The sequence below is a fragment of the Xiphophorus maculatus genome, chromosome 11 (genome assembly GCF_002775205.1).
Source record: "Xiphophorus maculatus strain JP 163 A chromosome 11, X_maculatus-5.0-male, whole genome shotgun sequence".
Classification (NCBI taxonomy): domain Eukaryota; kingdom Metazoa; phylum Chordata; class Actinopteri; order Cyprinodontiformes; family Poeciliidae; genus Xiphophorus; species Xiphophorus maculatus.
The window spans coordinates 6,840,913-6,862,184 of record NC_036453.1 but is presented as its reverse complement, the minus strand read 5'-3'; the positions used below and the strand labels follow the sequence as shown (position 1 = coordinate 6,862,184).

The window sequence follows — 21,272 nt, the reverse complement described above, 5'->3', positions numbered from 1 at the left end:
TATCTCACCAGAGCATCACATCTACATTAGACCAGACTCAGTGATGTGAAACAACTGAATAAGTGACTTAGATTTAAATGAGACGTTTCAATTCAGAACATAAACAAGAGAATATTCTGACATTCTCTGAAAAGAGTGATTAAAAACTTAAGAAAACCAGCTATTTTTGCCAAGATGAAACGCGTAAAAAGTAAATAAGGTTAAGGCGTCTGGCCATAAAAAACGTGAGCTTCTGAGTTTTGATCTTTGTCAAAAAAAAAGAAAAATGTTTTCACCTTTGTACTGAGACATTATGAAGAGTTAATATATTACCTGTAGTACAGTAAATCAAGGCACATTTCAGTACCAGAGAATTCAAAGTGCTTTACATGAAAATATAAACCAGCAAACAAGAAACAAATATTACATTTTCTCAAATGTCACCATCAACATTTATCACCATGAAACACTGTAATAAATACTAAAACTGATTCTATGTTCCAGTTATTAATCAAAAGCAACTTTAAGGAAATGTTTTTTAGCCTCAAGTTGACGTAATTCAGGGTTTCGGCATTTTCGCAATTTTCTGGAACTTTGTTCCAGATTAGTGGACCATAAAACCTGAATCCTCCTAATGTGTTTGATTCTGACTGGGGATGGATTCAAAGTAGACTTAAACCATGAGACCTGGGATGTCTGGAAGGTTGATACAACTGAGTCTTTAATTCAGTGATTTATAAACTACCAGCAGTAGTTTAAAGTCTGTTCTCTCAGTGGAAGGACTGTAGAACTGGGTGATGTGCTCTATCTTCCTGGTTTCAGTGAGAACGCCAGCAGCAGCTTCCTGGATCAGCTGCTGTTGGAGGATAGATTTCTTTTTGGCAAATCAGTGAAATATTCACTAAAGTTGATAAATAGATAAACATCAAGTATCACTAAGCCACCAGAGGATTTCTGTTTTTAGAAGAGGGGTAAATCAAACACTGATAATTTTCTATCTTGGTTGAATTTCCCTGTAAGAACCTAAAATGTTCTAGGCCTCTAATTATCATTGCAGAGCCTCAGTTTAGAGCTACTTCCTGTTTGTCATACCTCGACTTCCTGCAGGCCCTGCACATGGACACCACAGGCTTTGCCACGGGTCTCGAGCTCAGAGTCAAAGGCGTCCATCAGAATGATTCTTTGCAGCTTTGGTGTTGCCTTTCGCTCCACGTTGGCCAACAGAACCTGAGCTTTTTTGACTTTATCGCAGATTACCGTGGAGATGTCAGCTACAACGAAACAAGCACACAAGTACAAACAAAGGCTTGTGTGAATTTAACCAAATGAGAAACAAAAAAGGTCAAGAAATACATGCAGAATTGGTTGGTAATTGATCAGAAGTGTGTTGCTAGAAAGTTTTAGCATAGGAGCTCAATGCTTATGCTTTTAAATTTGAGGGACACTACAAAACTTTTTTTTAAAAGTATGAATCATCAATCTCACTGCTTCCGTCTTTGTTTACAGTTTATGATAATCTTTCAGTTGTGGCGTCCCAGTCAAGACAACAATGGACTTAAATGGACATAAACTTAGAAGTCACTAGTAAATTTATGTTTTTTTTCTTCTGCATTGTTAATCTGTTAGAATAGAGTTGCATAATATATCAAATTGCAATCATTCCAATATCAGTATGTACAGTATCTAAATTGAAAAGTACTGCTTGTACACAATATTTGGCAGGATATTATATTTCAAATGTCAATAATAATATATTTCAGCAGATTACGGCTTCACCTGATATATATCTATAGCAACGTTGTTGTAAAAACTCTGGGTTGTGAGGATACTGTTTAACAGAAAAAAGTGACAGGAATGTGGTGGTAACTGTGTTCATGTTGTGGTTTGTTTTCATTGAGCATGTAGTGAGTGTAAAGGAAAATCAGCGGATTTAAGTTGCATGACTTTAACAGTAAAAATCTTTATCAGCTTCCAAACTGATTTAAATCTGGCTTATAATAAATATTACAAGAGTCATAAGTTAATTCTGTGTTGGAAAAATATGGGATTTTTTTCTACATGCTTTGATCATATCAGATTTTATCTTATCAAATGAACAAGTTATTCAGTCTTTTGTGATTTGAAGCTTATCGCCTGTATGTTTTATGTGTAACGGCTGCAATGGCGTGTAAATGTCTCTTCAGTGTAAATCCTGCTTTGGTTTCAGTTGGTGTCTCAAAATCTGAACCTATATTGTATCTGTGAGATTCCCATTACGTTATTTCATTCACCATCTGATGGGGAAATAGCAGAATTTGATAACTAAAAGCTCAGAAGGTTCAGCACCAATGCTAGTGTGTTTCCATGACTGAAAGGTGTGTGTTGTTACCAGTGTTAATGATGAACCGTATAGCGTCTGCACCAAGCGTGTCGTACAGGGGAACCACCACCATGGAGTAGGTGTAACAAGCCAGCTCTGAGATGATCCACTGAAAGCAAACATTTAGAGTTAAACTCAAACAAACCAAAGGAGATTCTTCACAGAAAATATAAAAAATAAAAATATAGAGGAGTATTCACCTCGGGTCTGTTCTGTGCAAACACCCCAATGAACTGGTCGGGGTTGGGTTGGCAGCCCTGGTGCAGAAGGCCTGAGCCCAGATGCTCGGCCCGGGCAGAAACCTGAAAAGTGACGGATTATATCGTCTTTATTAACTGCTATTTAATATGGTGCTACTCAGCAAGATTTAGTCTGTTATGTAAAAAACATAGACTGTCCTAAAGTAACCATGACTTTGAAACTCGGGGGCGGGGGAAAGGCTTACAAAATTAGAACAGACGTATCACTGTTCGACATAACCCCACAAGCTATTTTCCATCTTGAATTAATTACTTAATGATTCCATTACAGAGTGGCTTCTTCCTAAATGTGTGCGCAGGCAAGTCTGGATTTGTTTTGCTGCTCTGGGAATTTCTGGGAAAGAAAATATATTTCCACCCACGATACTCCTGTGAAACATGATGTCACAGATGAATGTTGGGGTGGCGTAATTCTTATGTTCACTGTAGATTTCTACTTACTTTCTCCAAATCAAATTTTCCTCAAGTCATCATCATGTCCACTTTCAAAAAACATGAGATAATCTCCTGAGGGTATTTAACAGGATGCTGAAAGTTTTCAGCTGTACTATGACCTAAACACAAATCATGTGGGATACTTACAGCAGTCATAGAAAAATATGAAAACCAGACCAATTTTCAACTTTTGAAATTGAGGAAAGTTTAGCGATCACATGTGAAATTCCCTGCAATATGTGTCCTTTACTTCACAAAGGCAATACAGGAAAAATCAACAGCTGATAAAAAAAGAAAAAGAATCTACAGACTATTTAAATCTTTCAAATAAATAGGGAATAAAAAAAATCATATTTCTTTTCCATTTTTCCAGCTGCAGTGATTGACTCAAATAAAACTCTGGTTAAAAAGAAAGACAAAAAGTCCTTCTTTAAAACAGACAAATATCCTGCTTAATAGTAGCTGTAAGCTCACAAACAAACTAGATAGAAATAAAATTTTCTTTATTCGGTGTTATTCAAAAGATATCTTCATTTTCTTTTATGCAGTTAGATTTGATTTTTTGTCTCAAAACATCCGTATAAAATGAGAAATAGCACCTCAATATTTGTGCAGAAACTGATTTTAAAATAAATTAGTTTTATTTCAGTAAAATAGTTTCACATACACACACACACATATATAAACTTCTATCCTTTAATTTGAGAAAATGTCCCGTCTCAAGAAGAACAAATTGCAGTATTTGAAGCATGTTTAACAATTTCTATAAAATATGATTTACACTGAAGTAGAAATAATAATACGGTCCACATTGAGACCCATTGTTCTTCACAAATCTTCAAAATCGGGAAGAAGGAACAACATCCCAGTCAGGTAAGCTACATGTGTGTTAATCTGGACATAAAATGGCAACAAGAAAACCCAATGGAGCAAAGTGAAAAAGTTTCTGCTACTACAATAAATGCAGAGACTATTTTAAGGCTTTTAAACGTCTAATTTATTGGGTTGTCAATAAATGTGGAGGAAACTTCGTGGCACCTTTTCAAACCTTTTGTTTTGCATATTTAAACACAAAAATGGAAGAAAAAATGAGTGTTGGCAGGTTCTGCTTCCTCAGACTGGAGCCAGGCGGCTGCAGACGTAATATATATTTTTAACAGAACTAAAATATTTTATGTAGGTGAAGTCTGCAGCAGCTGAACCAAAGCCAAGAACTGAACTCTCCTCTCACCGCTAGCATCACTGAGGCTTTGCAGCAACATTCAGAGTGAAATCAGTAAAACCAGGTACTAATCTGGTTACTAAGTCATTAGTAACTGACTTGGCTTAGTCACACCTGAAACATGTTTGGCCTCAATTTAAGAATCCTGACTGGCACACCAGGTAATTCCCCCTGATTAAGCTACAAATGACTTTCACAACTACTTGATAGCCCAGTTTATAGCCCATCAGACAGTCTGAACATATTTTAAATCATTTAATACCGTAAATAAAAATGATCTACTGAAGGCAGTTGTAGAATTGTTCACCTCTTTGTAGGACATCCATTTGTAGGGCTGGTTTGGGAGTCGAGAGCCCAGGCAGGGTCCATCGCCTGAGGAATAAACACAAATATTAAAATTAAATATTTTTTAATTCCACTATGACAGCAGCCAAGTGGCCGAACAGTAATTATTAGTTTTTATTTACTGTTTATTTTTAATTCCTTAACAGATAGCTGATCACGGGAAATTTTAGGTTTGCATTTTCACCATAACCTTTATCATTATTTATTAGCCTGACTCTTTAGTTGCCTATTTGGAGTGCACATATTTAGCTAACTTTATTTATCAATCTGCTATACTTTGAAATTTGATAAAAATCTATAGATTAATGTGTCTCAGCTGCAGCAGTTCTCTTTAAACAGTATAACCACACACCTGGCTCATACCACTCTGATTGGGAATTTGCCTTTTATTATTGTTTAGTTTTATTTCTACTTTAGGCAGATGGCTCTGACCTGTTTTTTATAAGTTTACTATTACCACAATTCTGACCAGTATTTGTTTGTCAGTTAAGTTTTTGTTAGTTGGTATTAATCCGTTTGTATCAACCTGACCAGACATAAGTTTTCCTCATGTCTTGTTTGCCAGGTCAGCTTGTGCTTGAGTTTCTTGTGTTATAACATGAGTTAAAGTTTGTTGTGTTCACTTCTGTTTTGGGACCAACTTATTATTTAAACATTTTGTAAATAAATTAAAATGTTTTTTAAATTTGTATGTGCAGTCCCTGACATCCACTTTTAGATGTTCAAACTGCACATTTGCAGGTGCTGGAATTGCTGAGCTATATATAAATAATGTAAATAAATAAAATGTAGCAAACGAATATTTTGATTTTCTTTGCATTGCCTGTTTTTGTAATTTTTATGTAGGCCAGAAAGAAAACATCCCCATCAAATCTTAGCTATCTCTTTCAGAAGATAAAACACTATTTTTGGTGAATTAGTGTTTTCTTTTTGCGCCTGCAGAGAGGTAAAGTTGATTTTCACCATTAAAATTTCTGACTCACACTTCCCATGATCTGGTGACATTGGAAATTAATGATAAAAATCACTTGTTTAATGGCTAATCTGTTTTATTTTCCCTCGACCTTCACCAAACGACATCAGCTTAATTCACTTTATGGCATTAAAAAAGGCAGAAACATAAATGCTCTGCTGTTTACATCATTGAATAATATGAAGGGTCTCCATGTGGATAAGAAGAATACCCAGACTTCAGCTTTCTGTACCCTTTGAGTTACATAACACCCACCGGATATATGCAGGCCTCTCTGAAAGACCTCATACATGGTCCTGGCGTCGTCATGGTAATGAGTTAGCAACCTGGTCGGGTCGCCCATCATGGATCTTCGACCTCCATCTTCATGCTGACAGAAAGAGAGGGAGAAGCAGAAAAACATAAAAATAAACTTAGATCCTCTTTAAGTTTATTGATGTCTTCATCTTTAAAAAGTCCCTGATATTATCAGAGATGTGTGTGACACCCAGAGTCATACTGCTGACACATCTTTATTCGTTTTCAGACTTCATTCTCATGAGGAACAAATAGAAAAAAAATCTTATGTTTAAATGACTCATTCAGATTGATAAGACTGCAGAGGATGGGAGGTTCTGAAACTTCCAACCACCCTTAAACTCAACATCTGAAACGTAGCTTTGCCCCGCCCCATGTCGGCCTGCTAGTCTGTGCCGTGTTGCTGCTTCAAACACCTTAACAAAAGGAACTAGAAAAACACTTCGAAGCCACAGGTGAGGTTGACAGTTTTTGCCATCAGGGTGAAATTCAGCCAGTGAGAGGTCTGTGGTGTGTCGGTGTAAGAACAGATGTTGGGTGGAGGTGTTGGTCTTGGTGAACCAAGAGTGGGTGGAATTATTTCAATCGACATAAAACAAGTCAGCCCAGGTATGTGGCTTTACAGAGAAAGGTAATAGCACTACTAGTTTACAACGTGATAACAGTGAAACATTTTTGTGATAAAAGGCAGGAGTAGAAAAACTAGGAGATATTAATCGATTAAAAATATGAATCATATTAAACACATTCTGGCGCTAAGATTAATCACTAAGCCTAACTTTGTAAGCTTGAAATATAAATGTGCACGCAGTTTTGGTTCTTGCAGGAATGATTCTCTATGCTAGCCTTTTGTAGCACTTCAAACAATTAAAATACCAGAAATTATGGGTTTTTATATCCAGGAAGTTTTAAAGGAAGCCATTTTGTTTTATATGTTAATTTAAAAATGTTTCTCTCCATTGATTTCTTAGGGAATTTGTGCGATGAGGCAACAGTTGCTTGTCCTTATCCAGACAAGCAACTGATATAAAACTTTGTTTGTCGTCCATAATGAGCTGCTGTGACCTAGCTAACCCTCTGTGTTATGTAATATTAACGCCCTCAAAATTTCTGATTAATCTCATTCATTAACGAGTTCACCTCTAGTTTAAAAATTACTTATATGTTTCATTCCAAACCCATTTCTTTAATAATGTTCTGGACCTCTTGTATCTGTTTAATTTATATTCCACATTTGTGGGATCTCTCACCGGCACTTCCTCGGACTGGTGAAGGAGACTACAGGGAGGTTTGATGGGTCGAGGTCTGGTGGCAAACCAGTACGCCAACACAGCTGTCAGGGCGCCAATGCCCACCAAGGTGGAGGTCGGCAGGGAGCGAAAGAACTGGCCCAGCTCGTCCATCTCTGGTATCCTCAGGCCACTCATCATGTCCTGGACCTGCATCTTCTCCATTAGGGTGGAACTCAACTCTGCAGAGGAATCAGAGATTTTAAACATTGTTTGTAATACAAACTGAACTGGTTTTGGAGCTTAGATTGCATCATTTTGATAATTTCTTGCTTGTGCAGCAGGAAAACCAAACATGAGGCTCCAACACATGAATGTTTATTTCTTTGCAGCCATGGAAAAAGAAGAAGTAGAAGTAGACAAGGGATTAAAACACAAAACCACTGACACTGACAGTGGGCAGCTGGCATAAGCACAAAATAAATCATGTAAAAAAGTGACAAATTGTTCCTACTCCTGTTTGCCAAATACATGTTTCTTTCAATGTCCATCTTGACATAAAGACTACAAAAAATATGCAGAAGTTGATTCTGTTTAACTATCTGTAGAATTAAATTTTTTTTAATGTTAGCTTCAAATCTAAAAGTTTAAAAATAATTTTCAAATTAATACAGTTTGTTATGTTGCATCAATTGACAGGAAATGTCATCTTAAGGCACTTCACATAAAATCTAATTTATATACAGAAATGTGGCAACAGTAGAAAAAATAAAGTGTTCAATAAATTTTGACTGAGTCTGATGTTTTGAGCTGTCAGTACTAATCAAAATAAGAATTTGTTATTCTCATAACTTTAAGAAATTCCTTCATAACCAATATTTTACTTCAGATCTTATAAATACGTTAAATTACAAGTCATTTTATAAGTTATAATCAAGTTAAGTGAAAGTCCAGGTTTATTTGTATTGCATGTTTACAACAACCAAAACATCACGGGTAGATGATCAAACATAATTAAAAATAAAAAGAAATTTAATAAAAAATAAATAAATAAAATCAATTATAAAATTGGCAGAAAATAATAATAAAAACAAAACATTACTATGAATAAAAACCTAGATATAATTTCGGCTGCAGCTATTTTTCAAAAACTCAAATCAATTAAGTACTAATTTCCCCCCCACTTCACCTTCCTTATTTGTATATATATATATATATAATAATTAAAAGCACACACAAAAAAATCAATTTGAAAGCACTGAAACTTAATATTGACCAGGAAGTGGTAGTTCCTTACTGTTTGGGTGATTTTTAACTTTCTCCCAACTGATTTTCAGCAAACGACAATCATGACAAACTTAAATGTTCACCTTCTGGTTGATTACGCTACCCAATCACCAGACGTAACTCCACCAACAAGCTCCGACAAAGCTCTTCACAAGCAGAAATACGGTCACGAAAAGGACAGACCCAGATGGCGACAGCGCACGTTGGTCGTAAATAAAACTCGAAGAAAAATACAGGGAAACCGTTTCCCACTCACGTCACAAATGACAGAAAAATATACCTACCGGCCATAAGCACACCTTCGGAGCTCATTTTTGGAGCCGCCTGGTAAAATTATTCACCCAACTCCAGAAAACGGAATTAAGAAGGGATTTTTCAGATATTCTGGATGAATTAAGCATCGACTCGATTTCACAAAAGCAGTTGCCATGGCGATTTATTCTGCACAGCTAGCCTGTTCCAGAGCAGGCTAACAGCCAGGCTAAGCTAGTCCTGTTTTACCAATCATTCCGTTTTCTTATCTCTCTTTTGGTCTTTTTGAACCAGCCTGCATTAACAAACCGCAGATTATTTCGGCATTTCAGTTTTATTATTATTTTAACGTTACGATGGTAGCCTATTATCAATTTCGTAATCATCTATGTAGGCCTTACTTGACTGTGTTTCTGAATACTACTGTTGTTTTAAGCCTTATTGTATTGAATGTATTGTATTATTCAATGAAAGATGGCAATTTACTGAGGAATTTTTAGGTTTAATGACAATAAATCCTCAACTTAAAATTATCTTAAAAATGTGTTTGCAACTTAAAATAACTAATAATAAAAAGCACAGTTTAAGTCGCACAATGTTTAAAACGTGTACTTATTACATCAGTACATCAGAAACATAACTTGTGCCTCTATCAAGGCGGCTAATAAAATTAATTTTATAAGCTACGTTACATCTTTTCGTTAAGCTGCGTTTGTACTAACATTTGAACAGGAAAATATCCCTTCAAAATAAAAGCGTTTCGACTCAGACAGGAAGTACGATAGGTGAGCAACTTCTAAAAGTCATTTGTGTAAGATGTGTATTTGTAAAAAAGCCTTTTTTTTTTAAATAAAAAAATGTTTTTAAAAAACAATCAGTGAAGTCCTCAGCCTATTGACTGATGGTCAATAAATTCGTCCAATCACCCAACCTTATTCCGTACATACACACGGTTTCAAACACATTTTCAGACATTGTGTTAAATTGATTCACTAAAATCAGACTTTTGTGCCAACAGCTAATGGTAGCAAATAAGGGGTCTTCCCACAGATTTTTATTTTGACTGTATAAAACAACTCAAGAGTACTACAGTAATATCTACAGCTACCATTCTTATTGTTCAGTTTCTGCCACATACACGTGTACAGAGAAACACACACACTGCAACATGCATAATTTAGCCAAGGGGGAGTCAGTTTCCAACAATGACTAAACGGTTTCCTTCCATCCCCTTGAAATGAGTCAGAGATAATATCACCTGATCACTCATGCATTGCTGAGGAAATAGTACAGGCAATCAGAGTCACTTCCTCTTTCACTCCAACACACAGAAAGCCACACAGAATCACTTATTTTCAAACTTTACAGATAGATAACATAAAAATATCCAAAGCTATGCAAGCGCTGGCTGGCTTAATCTGTCACATATTTGGCAAAAGGTTACTTTTATTTTTTACACCTACTACATATAAGGGAAGCTGAATCATAACACATTTTGCTGGATGATAAATAGTCCAAAAGGTTATTGTGATAAACGATAATATTGTTGTTTGAGAACATTTTCAAGCATTACAATGGTAATATGATTATGATCAAATATCAATAAGTTTAAATTCTAATGAACATTTAACACTGGAATTGGAAGACATTTTAAATATCCAAATAAACAGACAAAACAACAGAAACAACAAATAAAATTAATTATGATGTCTCTGTAAACAAAATTATCCTTTAAAAAAAGTTTAGTTGAGACCAAAGTCTTCACTCATCAGACTGAAGACTTTTTTATCCAGTTTTTGGTAGAAAGAGAGAAAAGAAAAAAACAACTCATGCAAATGGAAATTGCTGAGCACCTTTTAATTTATCATGCAATTAATTGATTTATTGCAACACACCTAATAATAATTTTGATGGCATTTTAAAAGTTTGAGATCCTTTTAACCAAACAGCTGCAAAGCCTAAATACATATTTTGATAGCTTGTTAAATTTGTACAAAATTCTGCAGACTATTGCATGATGTTCCTTATACATATTTAGAAACATCACTTCTATGATTTATCACCATCTGAAATTTCTTTTTTACAGAAATGCCAGTGATAATCAGAGAAAAACGTATTTTTTAAACAAGAAAAGAGCGAGCTTTCTTCTATGTTACCAAATACACAGAACGTGCTACCGGACTAACATTATGTTGTATGTTGTAGCAATAACTCATCATGTTTTCCCTTCAAGTGTTCAGCTGTAGATTCTTCAAATTTAATTGACCTAACACACACATGGCATGTGTCCATTTAATTCAGTTGAGTCTGTGTTGTGACAGAAAACACAAGTGCCTGGAAAACCACAACAACCCTCTAATATGTCTGATAACAGATCCATAAACACCAGACGCATGTTTACCATAACGGCACAGCTGGGCAGAAATCCCTTCTATATTTGTCGTTAATTTTTCTATGTATTAATGTAAAAGTAATAGGGATTAAGAGCTCCTTAAGAGGCAGGAATGTTTTTTTTATCAACTTCTTTTCCCTTCTGAAGTACGTAAACTTCACAAAGTTTGCTGACATGTGTAAGGATAGAGACAAAGCTATGTGCCAGAGTTTATTCTGGTTAAATAATGTACTGTTCTGATGAATATACAAAGAGTCCCGGTGTTTACAGCTGGAGTGTGTTCCACGAAATATCACAAGAAGCCAAAAACTGGCACAGTTTCAAGAGTTTGGAATACTGAGTGAAGTAAAACATTTGAGATGAGTACATTGTATTGCAGTCTGAAGATCTAAAATGTCTAAACATTGTTTAAAGTTCAATCCCTTGAATAAAATATCAACTATGCTACAAACCAAAATTGAGCCAGTAGCTTGAGTCCAGTAAGTTAGCTACAAAGTGTGAAAATATGCATAAAAAACATGAGTTAGTCCTTTAAAATGTTGTTTTTATACCCTTCTGAAACTAATTATCATGTACTATAAAGTCAAATAAATTTATAAAGTTATAGTTTTAGGTGATAAATGTAATTTTTTTAAAGATGTAGCTAAATACACTTTATCAACAGAATACTTCTAAAATAACAATAAAACGAATGGAATAACTCTTATTCCATTCTTAAGTACGTATTTATTGTTTTATTGTTATTTTAGTTTGATTGTTATTTTAGTTATATTTATTGGAAAATTCATTTCTGCACTCTCAGAATTAACCGGGATTAGCACAGAAAAATGAAGAATCAATATTGAGGATAGATCTTGTCAAAATTGACAACAAATATATAAATAAATGGCTTGATAAAGTAATGTGCCAAATATTGTGTATAAAAAATGAATAAGAATGTTCCCAACTTATTTAATTGTCCAGTGGAAAATAAATTAATATCCCTCAACAGCACCATTATTTAGTTTCCTATTTATTACATTATTTTTTGTTTCTAATTAATGTGTTTTCTTATTTACGATCACATTTTCATTTTTTTCCTATTTTTTCCCCATCCTTATTATTTATTAATTTCTTCATTTTTTAATGAGAATAGTCATCCTAATTGGCAAACACCTAAATTTGAGAGTGAAAATGTTTTAGCTTACCTTACCAAATAAACAACTTGGCTAAATCAGCATTTAGCTGATTTTGCAACTTGCAAGATGCAGATTATTTATTTGAGTTAAACGAGGATTGGACAGTGGAGTGGCGTGGCGTGGCTGAAGAGAGAAGCTGATGAAGAGAAATGGACCTGCTCTAAATATAGACAGACTCTATAACCCACTGACACCACTGTGCAGATAGCCGGAAAAAAATAGAGTGCGGTTGGTTACAAAAGCATCCTTGCACACAAATACAGACGCTTACAAATACTTCATCTCAAACTGGACACAGTGAAGAGGACTTATCCACATGACATCAGACATCCACTTTTTAAAATGGGAAATCTGACTGATTGGCACCAATCTCTGCTGATCATTTTTTGGACACCCAAAAATTTTACCTGTCTAAACAAGTCACAAAATCTGATGTAGAGCCCACAGTGTGGACATAAATCTACAAATAATCCACAACAGACATGCCAATGCTCCGCATATTCCTACCTGGAATTAGCCTGACAACAGCAGGAGACACAGCCGATGCAGACCTCTAACTGGCCCTCATTATTTCTACTTTCCTCCATTCTTTTATAAACTCCACTGTTGACTGGACATACATGCAAACTGCACTGAAGCAAGAAGAAAATAATATTTAAATCATTCTTAAATTTAAGAATGGCGCCATGTTTGTTCTCATTAGGAGAATGTGGATAGAAAGATGGAGCTTACATCAACGTTAAAAAAATAATAATAATAAAATAAAATAAAATAAAATAAAGGTGCGGCTTGTAAAGCCATGTGGAATAGATATTCTGAGAATCATCCATTCTGGATCCGGTTTCAAAAATGTTTCTGGTCTCCTAAGATGCAGAATCTGTGTTGCACAGCCTAACGATAACAACTTTTGAAGATACACCTAAAACACACGAATGAAATAATCACAACTACAATCCATTAACCCCCAAATATTCCAGCTTCTACTGAAACTACAACAAGCATAATCCCTGGATTTATCTGACAAACTGATGACAAATTTTCCAGATATAAATGTTCGTAGATCTGAGTCACCAAACAGGACTACAGTCCCTCCTTGTCCAACACTACATGGCCATCTGACACAGCAATCATTATGATATCAACCTAACAGCAGCAGAAACTCATTAATAAACAATTTAAAAAGTAAATATTAACATTTACCAAGGGTAGCATTAGCATTATGCTAACCAGAGCGACGTTCTTGACTAATTATCAGCAAAGAATAAATCATAGCAGCTGCTGAACAGAAAAACAATAAAAAAAGAACAGAAAAATATGGAAACGAAAATTAATAAAACACGCCGAGGAACAGAAGCTTACCGAATATCTTTAAAATCCTCTGCATTGTGGATTCACGGTCTAAACGGTCCCTCCATTTCCGTCGACGCCATAGAATTACTGTATCACCATAGCAACCCAGTGCTTTACGACATCTGCCATAGAGATGGCGCCCCGAAGACATTAAACGTCGCTTCTGCGGCGCTATGATAGCTAATTGGTTGAGACTATATCTATTATGATACAACCAAAATGCTTGCCAAAGTCTCTTATAATAATTCATACGTGTTGAATGAAATGACGACCCACATCCAGGTAACATAAACTCAAAAAGAACTCAGATGAAGGAACAAAAAAAAAAAAAAAACTTTGACTATAAACAAAGTGATGATACAACAAATGCAGGAATTTAGGGAATACAATTAAACACATTCAGCGCAGATCAGGAAGAAGCTAGGACTCAGAAATGACCAAGGACAACTGAAGATCTCATGAGGAAACTGAATCCTGCAAGGATCAGAGGCTAAAACCCACCAGAAGTTACAGCAGAGATACAAATCATAAAAGGAAACAATTATAACATCTCAATCTCTGAAACAGAAAAACATGAAGAGACAAGATAAAACTGATGTACCATGCAAATGTACAGAATGCCTTTAATCAGGAGATGTAATTAATTTGAGTAAACAAAATAGTTTCTTCAAACACCGGAAAGCCATTTTTGTCCTGCAGTAACCTCAATAAGGCACCCCAGTGACACACACGCATCCAAATAAATACATCCACACGCAGGGTTTGAAACCTGTCCCTGCTGCCCTCTGCAAGGACTGTTGCTTCAGCTGGAGGGACAAAGTAACAGCAGGCCTGCAGAATCCCCATCATTGACATCAATGACCTCCATAAGGAGGAGAACTTTAAGACCTTGCTTTAAAAAAAAAAAAAAAGTTAAATACTATATTCCTAAGACCTGGCTTTGCTTTCATTGTGACCCCATATGAAAAACCATAAGTTTGCTGAGAGCCATTGCATCTCTGGAACTGTGGCGAGGCGCTCCACTCATAAATTAAGCAAACTATAACCTGAATAGTGCCATTTATTTATAGCCCCTTCTCTTCCTGCACTCATATTCTTGTGTGGCTGAAAAGCTGCTTTTTCCGTTGACTTTGGCTATTGAGAGTCAGTGAGACATGCCTTGACAAGCTGTCACTGCTGTTCACCGGAAATTAGCTTAGAACAAATGTACACACTCTTTACAAACACTGACGTTAAATTAACCTGAGAAAATTGAAAACTGGTGGAATATCCTTCATATAATATAACAGCAACGCTTTTATTAAAATAGGACTTTAAGAAAATATGCAAACAGAGAAGTTTGACAGAAGTTGTGCGCAATCACATTTAACAGGAGGGCAAGTATGTTCACCTGTTCTAATGCAGATGGACATGCAGATGGGTGTCCAAAGTGAGGTCCAGGGGCCATTTACGGCCCTCTGAATGATTCTGGTCGGCCATTGATCACAGTTCATGCAGTTGATGCAGATTTAAAATGGATGATGGGGTGATGTTTTACTTAAAATGGAAAATATAAGGTGCAACACAAAGTATTCATCCAGTTTACTTTTAATTTCATTTATTAGTAATAGGGACCAAAACATTCAGAGGCTTTAATTAAAATGCAGGCTTATGAACACCTATTTAGCAAGCTTGTCAAAATAAATATTCTGCTTCTAAAAAGACACAAAAAATTAAGAAGATGAAAAATTTAGTATATGGTTTGCAGTTTTTAAAAAAAAATCAAGAGGAGATGCAACAAACTTACGCTCAGGCTTTTGAGATGATTAACTTTACTCCCCATAAATCTGGGTTTTATAGAATATTAGGAAGTAGAAAGAAATTCTGCAGTTTTCCACACAGCAAACATAAGGAGGAAGATGTAGGAAGGAGCACAATGTAAGTTTCTGGCCTTCATGTGGCAGAAATAGACACTGCACATCCCCCTGAACAGACCTTCCTTATAAAATAATGGTGGTGGCAGTATCATGCTGTGTAAATTTGTTTCTTCCACAGAGACGAGGAAGCTGGTCATTGTTGACTGAAAGACGGAAATAACTTAGACTGCAAACGCAGCAGAACTGCAAAGAATAATGTCTTTGCTTATGAGGCAATTTTTATGATGCAATTTTTGCATCATAATCAAACTTCTACATCCCATCTACTCAGACGTTGTGTGGACATGTTACACCCACACAGATGCATAGACAAATGGGGAGATAAGCAGAGAAATACACCTTTTTGCTACAGATGGGATTTAAATTTCTCAAATCGGGAAAAAGTAAGCAAAGTGAAGTAACAGGAAACTTCTTGAATTACTCTGTCTTGCTCAATATCAAATGTTTAATATAGAAATAGATTCAGGAAGTTATCATCTTCAGCACCAAACAAACCAGAATCAGGACATAAACGTCCTTGAAACATGCGGCCAGCTAGCAAAAACATGGGGTTCAATTTAAATGAAATACAAGAGTGGAAAATGGTTGTGGTTGGCCAACTTTAAAATTTAATGATAAATGTACTGTCAATATAGCAAGACGCCAGATTTATTTAATAAATTGTGATTGATATTGAGTAGATGTCCGGAGGTAGACATCAACATTTCCAGTCAGGAGGAAGTTTGGCTGAAAAACCGAACAGATGTGGACTTTAAGCACAAACGTTTCGAACACAAGCTGTGGATGAACAGCTGAGTAAACAAAAATATATATTTGACCTTTCCATACATACAGGAGTGGATTTAAACAATGGAAAATACAGCTGCCAAAATCAGAATCAAACTATAAAAATTAACAAATTCAGCCACCGTTAATTTGGGATAAAACAAATGGTAGAATATAATGGGTTTGCATTCAGAGAGGATAGAAATCTTCACATAGAATGACTCGCATGCTGTGCTGCTCATTTTTATAACATAAAGCGTTGCTGTAGCACAGTCTAAAGCTAGAGCACCGGAAACTGATGCTAAAAATAATAAGTTCAGCTATTTTTACATCCACTCTTTTTGTTGATTCGACTTAGCAAAAAATTTTAGCACCATAACTATGTCAGAAGTTTCACAATGGTTCAGCGCTGGTGAAAGGGTCAGACACATTTCTTACGGCGAATCAGGCTTAGTGGGAAGGGAAGTCGACTTCTCGTCCTTAAGTCCCGCCCCATCGCCTCATCCGAGATCCATCACCAATGATTACAGTCCAGTGTAGGGAGATTACAGCCTATTAGCACAAAGGCAGATGACCAGTAGTAACCTCACTGCTGTTCTCGATTTATACATTATTCATCTTAAAAGAACTGTCTCAGCTTTCTCCTTTAAAATGCAATTCATCCTTGATTTACGGTTTTACTTCACCTGTAGTGTTGTCTCAGTGTTTTTCCTTTTTAACACTCAGTGCCTGCTCTGTCACCATTTACTTTTGCTGTAATACTGATCTCAACTTGTTCCTGTCAATCTCTATGAAGGTCAGTCACTAACGTCCAGATACACACACACACACACGCACACACACACACACATGCTTCATCGATGCAACACAGTTGGTGACTGCCATGATCCCATGTGCAGTGAAATAATAAAACAATGACACAACAAACAGAAAATTAAGCAGCAGCAGGGATTTCTAAATAAGGAAAACAAGTGAAAGTATAAAAGATGACAAGGAAATAAGATTTCTAGAAGTTTTAAAGAGGCTGTGGTCTAAGCAGCAGGAATTACAGAAGTGTCCAGGAGCCACTGAGGTGTAATGCGTGCCTGGTAGGTGCGTGTGTGTGTGTGTGTGTAAGTGCATAAATGTGTGTGATGTCTCAAAGGGAAACAGGCGGACATCGCATCATGCTCTGCAGACTGGTGATTACCTGCGAATCTGCACCAGCTAGATTAAGCTGAGGCAAGCAAGAGGGCAGCGAAGGAGCGCTTCGGATCAGCTTGGCCCTCGCTGGCTTCCGTATCACACCACTCTGAGCTCGACAGACGCTGAATGCTCTTGCCACACCCCTCCCTCCTCCTGCCTCCCTCCTCTCACCACTCTCTCCATCTCTGACACTGAATACAGGCTCACCTTCTCCCTCACTACATGAAAATGATACACAGCCATATGCTAGGTTGCACATAGTGACAAAGAGCTAGCATGCAAATAAAACCCTCCTGTCCAAACTACAGCTGCACATTCAAACAAAGGGCAGAGACTCACATCAGTGGGAGGTGGTTCTCTTTTTCATTTGACTGCCAAATCAGAACAAACGACATCTTTAAAATCTTAAATCTGAAAGTTCCCATGTAATCTGAACGTATCTCTAATTTTATGTCGTTCTGATGAACAATTAAATCACAGTGGCGAAACAAAACACTTGTTTTGTTATATTAAATGGTAAATAAATTTTTAAATGAATAATTTTTACATTTTTTTCTTAGGCTTGTGACTTGTTTTTATTTTTAATCTCTTCCATCAACTTGCTAGTGGAAAATTAGCTTCTTTAGCTAAACCTGCCATTTTTATATGACATATTCATATTGATTAATATGCATTGTCCACTTTACGAGAAATAAATCAATCAAATCTAAATCGAGTATTTTTATGTCTTCAGCTTTAACACTTTAGGCTGAGCTGGTGCCCATCGTCCCACACAGGAAAGAGTCGAGCCTGAATGCTGAGACAGCAGTAAGGCTCTCAGACGGAGCACTGCCGTATCCCAGCATCCTGCCTGACTAAGCTGGTGCAAAAGATTGATTGCAAAAGATTGATTACAAGGGATTTTACAATTCCTTTCTATAGATGTACATGTAAAGAAATTTGCTTGGCAGTTCTCACCCACTGCAGAAGCGAACGAGATATTTTGCACTAGGAAAGCTGTTTAAGCAATCACCCAAAAGGAGCCATAAAGTTTCTGATGCCAAATTAAAAGCAAGAAGATGTTGTGTTAGCTGCCTCCAGTCTAATGGGTGTGGTGAAGATACCTTCACTACTTCAATGAAATATTGAGGAGGGAAAAGACTTGGATTACATGCTGCGCAGGGCTACACTGGATGAAGATTACATTGAATTATTTAAAGTGAGGAGCAGCAGGGTGTCTGGATGAGAAGGCAGGTAAAAGATGCTATGAGAACCTCTCCCTGAGGAACGCCTCCAGCCAATGCAATCATAAAGGGAATCATCTCATTCTAAATTTGGTAGTCTGAAAGGAATCAGTTCAAAACTGTAAATCACATTTTATATTTTAAAAATGGTATGTCAAAATATATTTATACCAATCACAATAATCAGTAGAAATACTTTTATTGTGATTAAAACAATCCAACCCTTTTAATTATTGCTGACCAGCTTTTAGCCTGTTTCCACTCACACTCTGACACAATTCCTTGACATTGGAAGGCCTCCAAGCCATCACCCTAATCACACAGTTTCTATATATGACTCATTTCTGGACTTATGCTAGGCATGTCTTACAAAATAATATTACTTCTAATCCAAAAACACTACAAAATAAAAAAAGACTTAAATCAAAATTTGGGCTAAAAATAATAAATGTATGAGTGGAGTCTGCAATGAAAGTTTGTTTTGATTGGGCGACTGTTCAGCATGAATGGTGTAGGCTGGTTTGTATTATCATTCAGAGTAACTGAAGTTTTGTTGAACTGTTACAGCAAAAGAGAAACTCTTGAGTTTCACCAAAGAACAACATGGAGCTTCAACAGCAAGAGAAACAAGTGCAGCCTTTAAAATCTATCGGCCATGTAAGGTTTGAAAATGTTGGCAGCTTCATGGACGACTTTGACACAAAGCAGAAATATTTACAGTCTGGATTGTGCCACCAATAATAACTTACAAAAGGCAACTAAAAACAGCTAATAAAAAAATTGCTGTGAAATAATACACTTGTAATTCAGTTAGCTATTTTGGGAGGATTTTCTCCCACAACACAAGAGGTAGAAAAGTTTGTTAAATTTCACTGTTACCAGCTCATTTGCAGGAAGCATTTTACCAAAATTTCATGCACCAAAACATCCACAGATCTGGAACAGATTCTGTTGCTCTAAAGCTAACAAGAAAATTACTGTGTAATTACTAATCTTACAAATATAAATGCAGTGAAAGGATGTGGATTATTCACCATTAATTTGACAAATGTTTGGGCAAACTAAGCACTAGATACTAAAGTAGTAGAGCTCTGTTTCAGACAAATAATTAAATACAGATATCAGTTAGATCAAATACCAAAAATCATGATTTGAGTCAATTTACATTAAACATAAAGCTTAAAAATACAATATTTGAGCTCCACATGTAGTTATAGTAATATTCATATTCTAAGAATTCTGGAGATCTTTTCCTTCAGTTTAGATGAAGAAGCAGGACTGCTCATCTAAATAAATGGTATAAAATTATTATAACTATCTGGGTCATGTCCTCTTTATTCCACAGGAATAAAGTTTCCATTCAGCTGGAAACTGAATGTTCTTCCTTTAATGTTTAACTACAGCAAACGAGCTAATGATTTAAATCAGGTGAGCACAAATGTCTAAAACATGTTTGGGAATACATTAAATACAATATTCCTCATTATGTGCACTGCATTATGTGACTTTGAGGATAATGCTCCTTTGAACCCCGGTGACCTCCCTGATTGGAGAATCTCCAAAATCATTCCTGATTAGGAGGAATTAGCATTAAAAGTAGCTAGCCTCTGTTTCCACTCTTTACACTGACATAAAGCAACCTTAAAGTGTAATGATGGAGAAAACAAATCTCATCAGGGTTATCAGAGATTTCCCGCAGCTTATCTTCATAGCACCTTGTAATAAACGCCTGTGTGCCTCTGATGGGGTGGGGGTTGGGGTATAGGTAGGAGCACGCCGCTCACGCCATGTTTTCGCCGGTAGGCCGCAGGATTCAGCACCACCTCGCTCCTGGACAGCTCCCGCCAATCAGCGGCGCTCTTCTGCAGCGCGTCATTCTTCCTCATCCTCCTCATCCTCCCTCCCTCCATCATCGGAGCATGCATGGCGGAGGACATCTCAGACAAAATGCTGACTTTCACCGCCTGCACATGTGTGAAACGGCTCACTGAGTGTAAATAGAGGAAACGGTGCGGGGCTGGCTCTGAACGCTTCCTCATTTCGGATGAGGCTCACTGCGGCAAATCAGCCCAAAAGACAAGAGACGTGAGCTGGAGATGGTGGGGAGGTTTGAAAATGACGTGTGTCCGGTTTCCACGCACAATGTCACTCGACCTTATAGCAGCTGTTAGGCCATAAAAGAACGAGTTTATCCCATTTCGCTCATAATAATAGCGATAATTTAATATCTGGAGGGTTCCGTTGTTTTGTCTGGTTAAATGAAAGGATGTCTGCGTTTCGTTTTACGGCGCAAGGCATCATGTCCAACATGCACCGATACCTGATTAAAGGTAGCCAACCTGACCGAAGCTTTATTTCTCGGATTATAAAGCAAGTTTTTAGATTTTGTTACTTTAAGGTTTGCAACGATGCTGCTTTTGAAGGCTACACGTGTTTCCTGAGCATCATTTTAAAAAATGCATAATGGCGTTATTACAGCGCAGGCAACGCGCCAGCAGCAAAAACGTGTCAAGGTTTACACAAATCAAATCAACTCCGGTTAAAAACAGACGGATCTCTACATCTGTGAAGCACAAAAGCCGAAACACCGGCAATGAATGGACACAATGAGGCTCTGCCCCTGCG

At 36.6% G+C, this 21,272-nt stretch overlaps 1 protein-coding gene across 1 annotated transcript in view; it reads right to left on the bottom strand.

The window, feature by feature from the left end:
• The window catches only part of LOC102219420 (long-chain-fatty-acid--CoA ligase 6-like), a 38,245-nt gene that overhangs the window by 16,439 nt on the left and 534 nt on the right, over positions 1-21,272 (bottom strand). Inside the window, exons 2-7 of the mRNA XM_005808761.2 lie at positions 7,121-7,341; positions 5,829-5,943; positions 4,563-4,627; positions 2,539-2,640; positions 2,348-2,447; positions 1,072-1,250 (exon numbers count right to left, since the gene is read on the bottom strand). Of these exons, the coding sequence (XP_005808818.1) occupies positions 1,072-1,250; positions 2,348-2,447; positions 2,539-2,640; positions 4,563-4,627; positions 5,829-5,943; positions 7,121-7,341 (782 nt within the window). The remainder of the gene's footprint in view (positions 1-1,071; positions 1,251-2,347; positions 2,448-2,538; positions 2,641-4,562; positions 4,628-5,828; positions 5,944-7,120; positions 7,342-21,272) is intronic.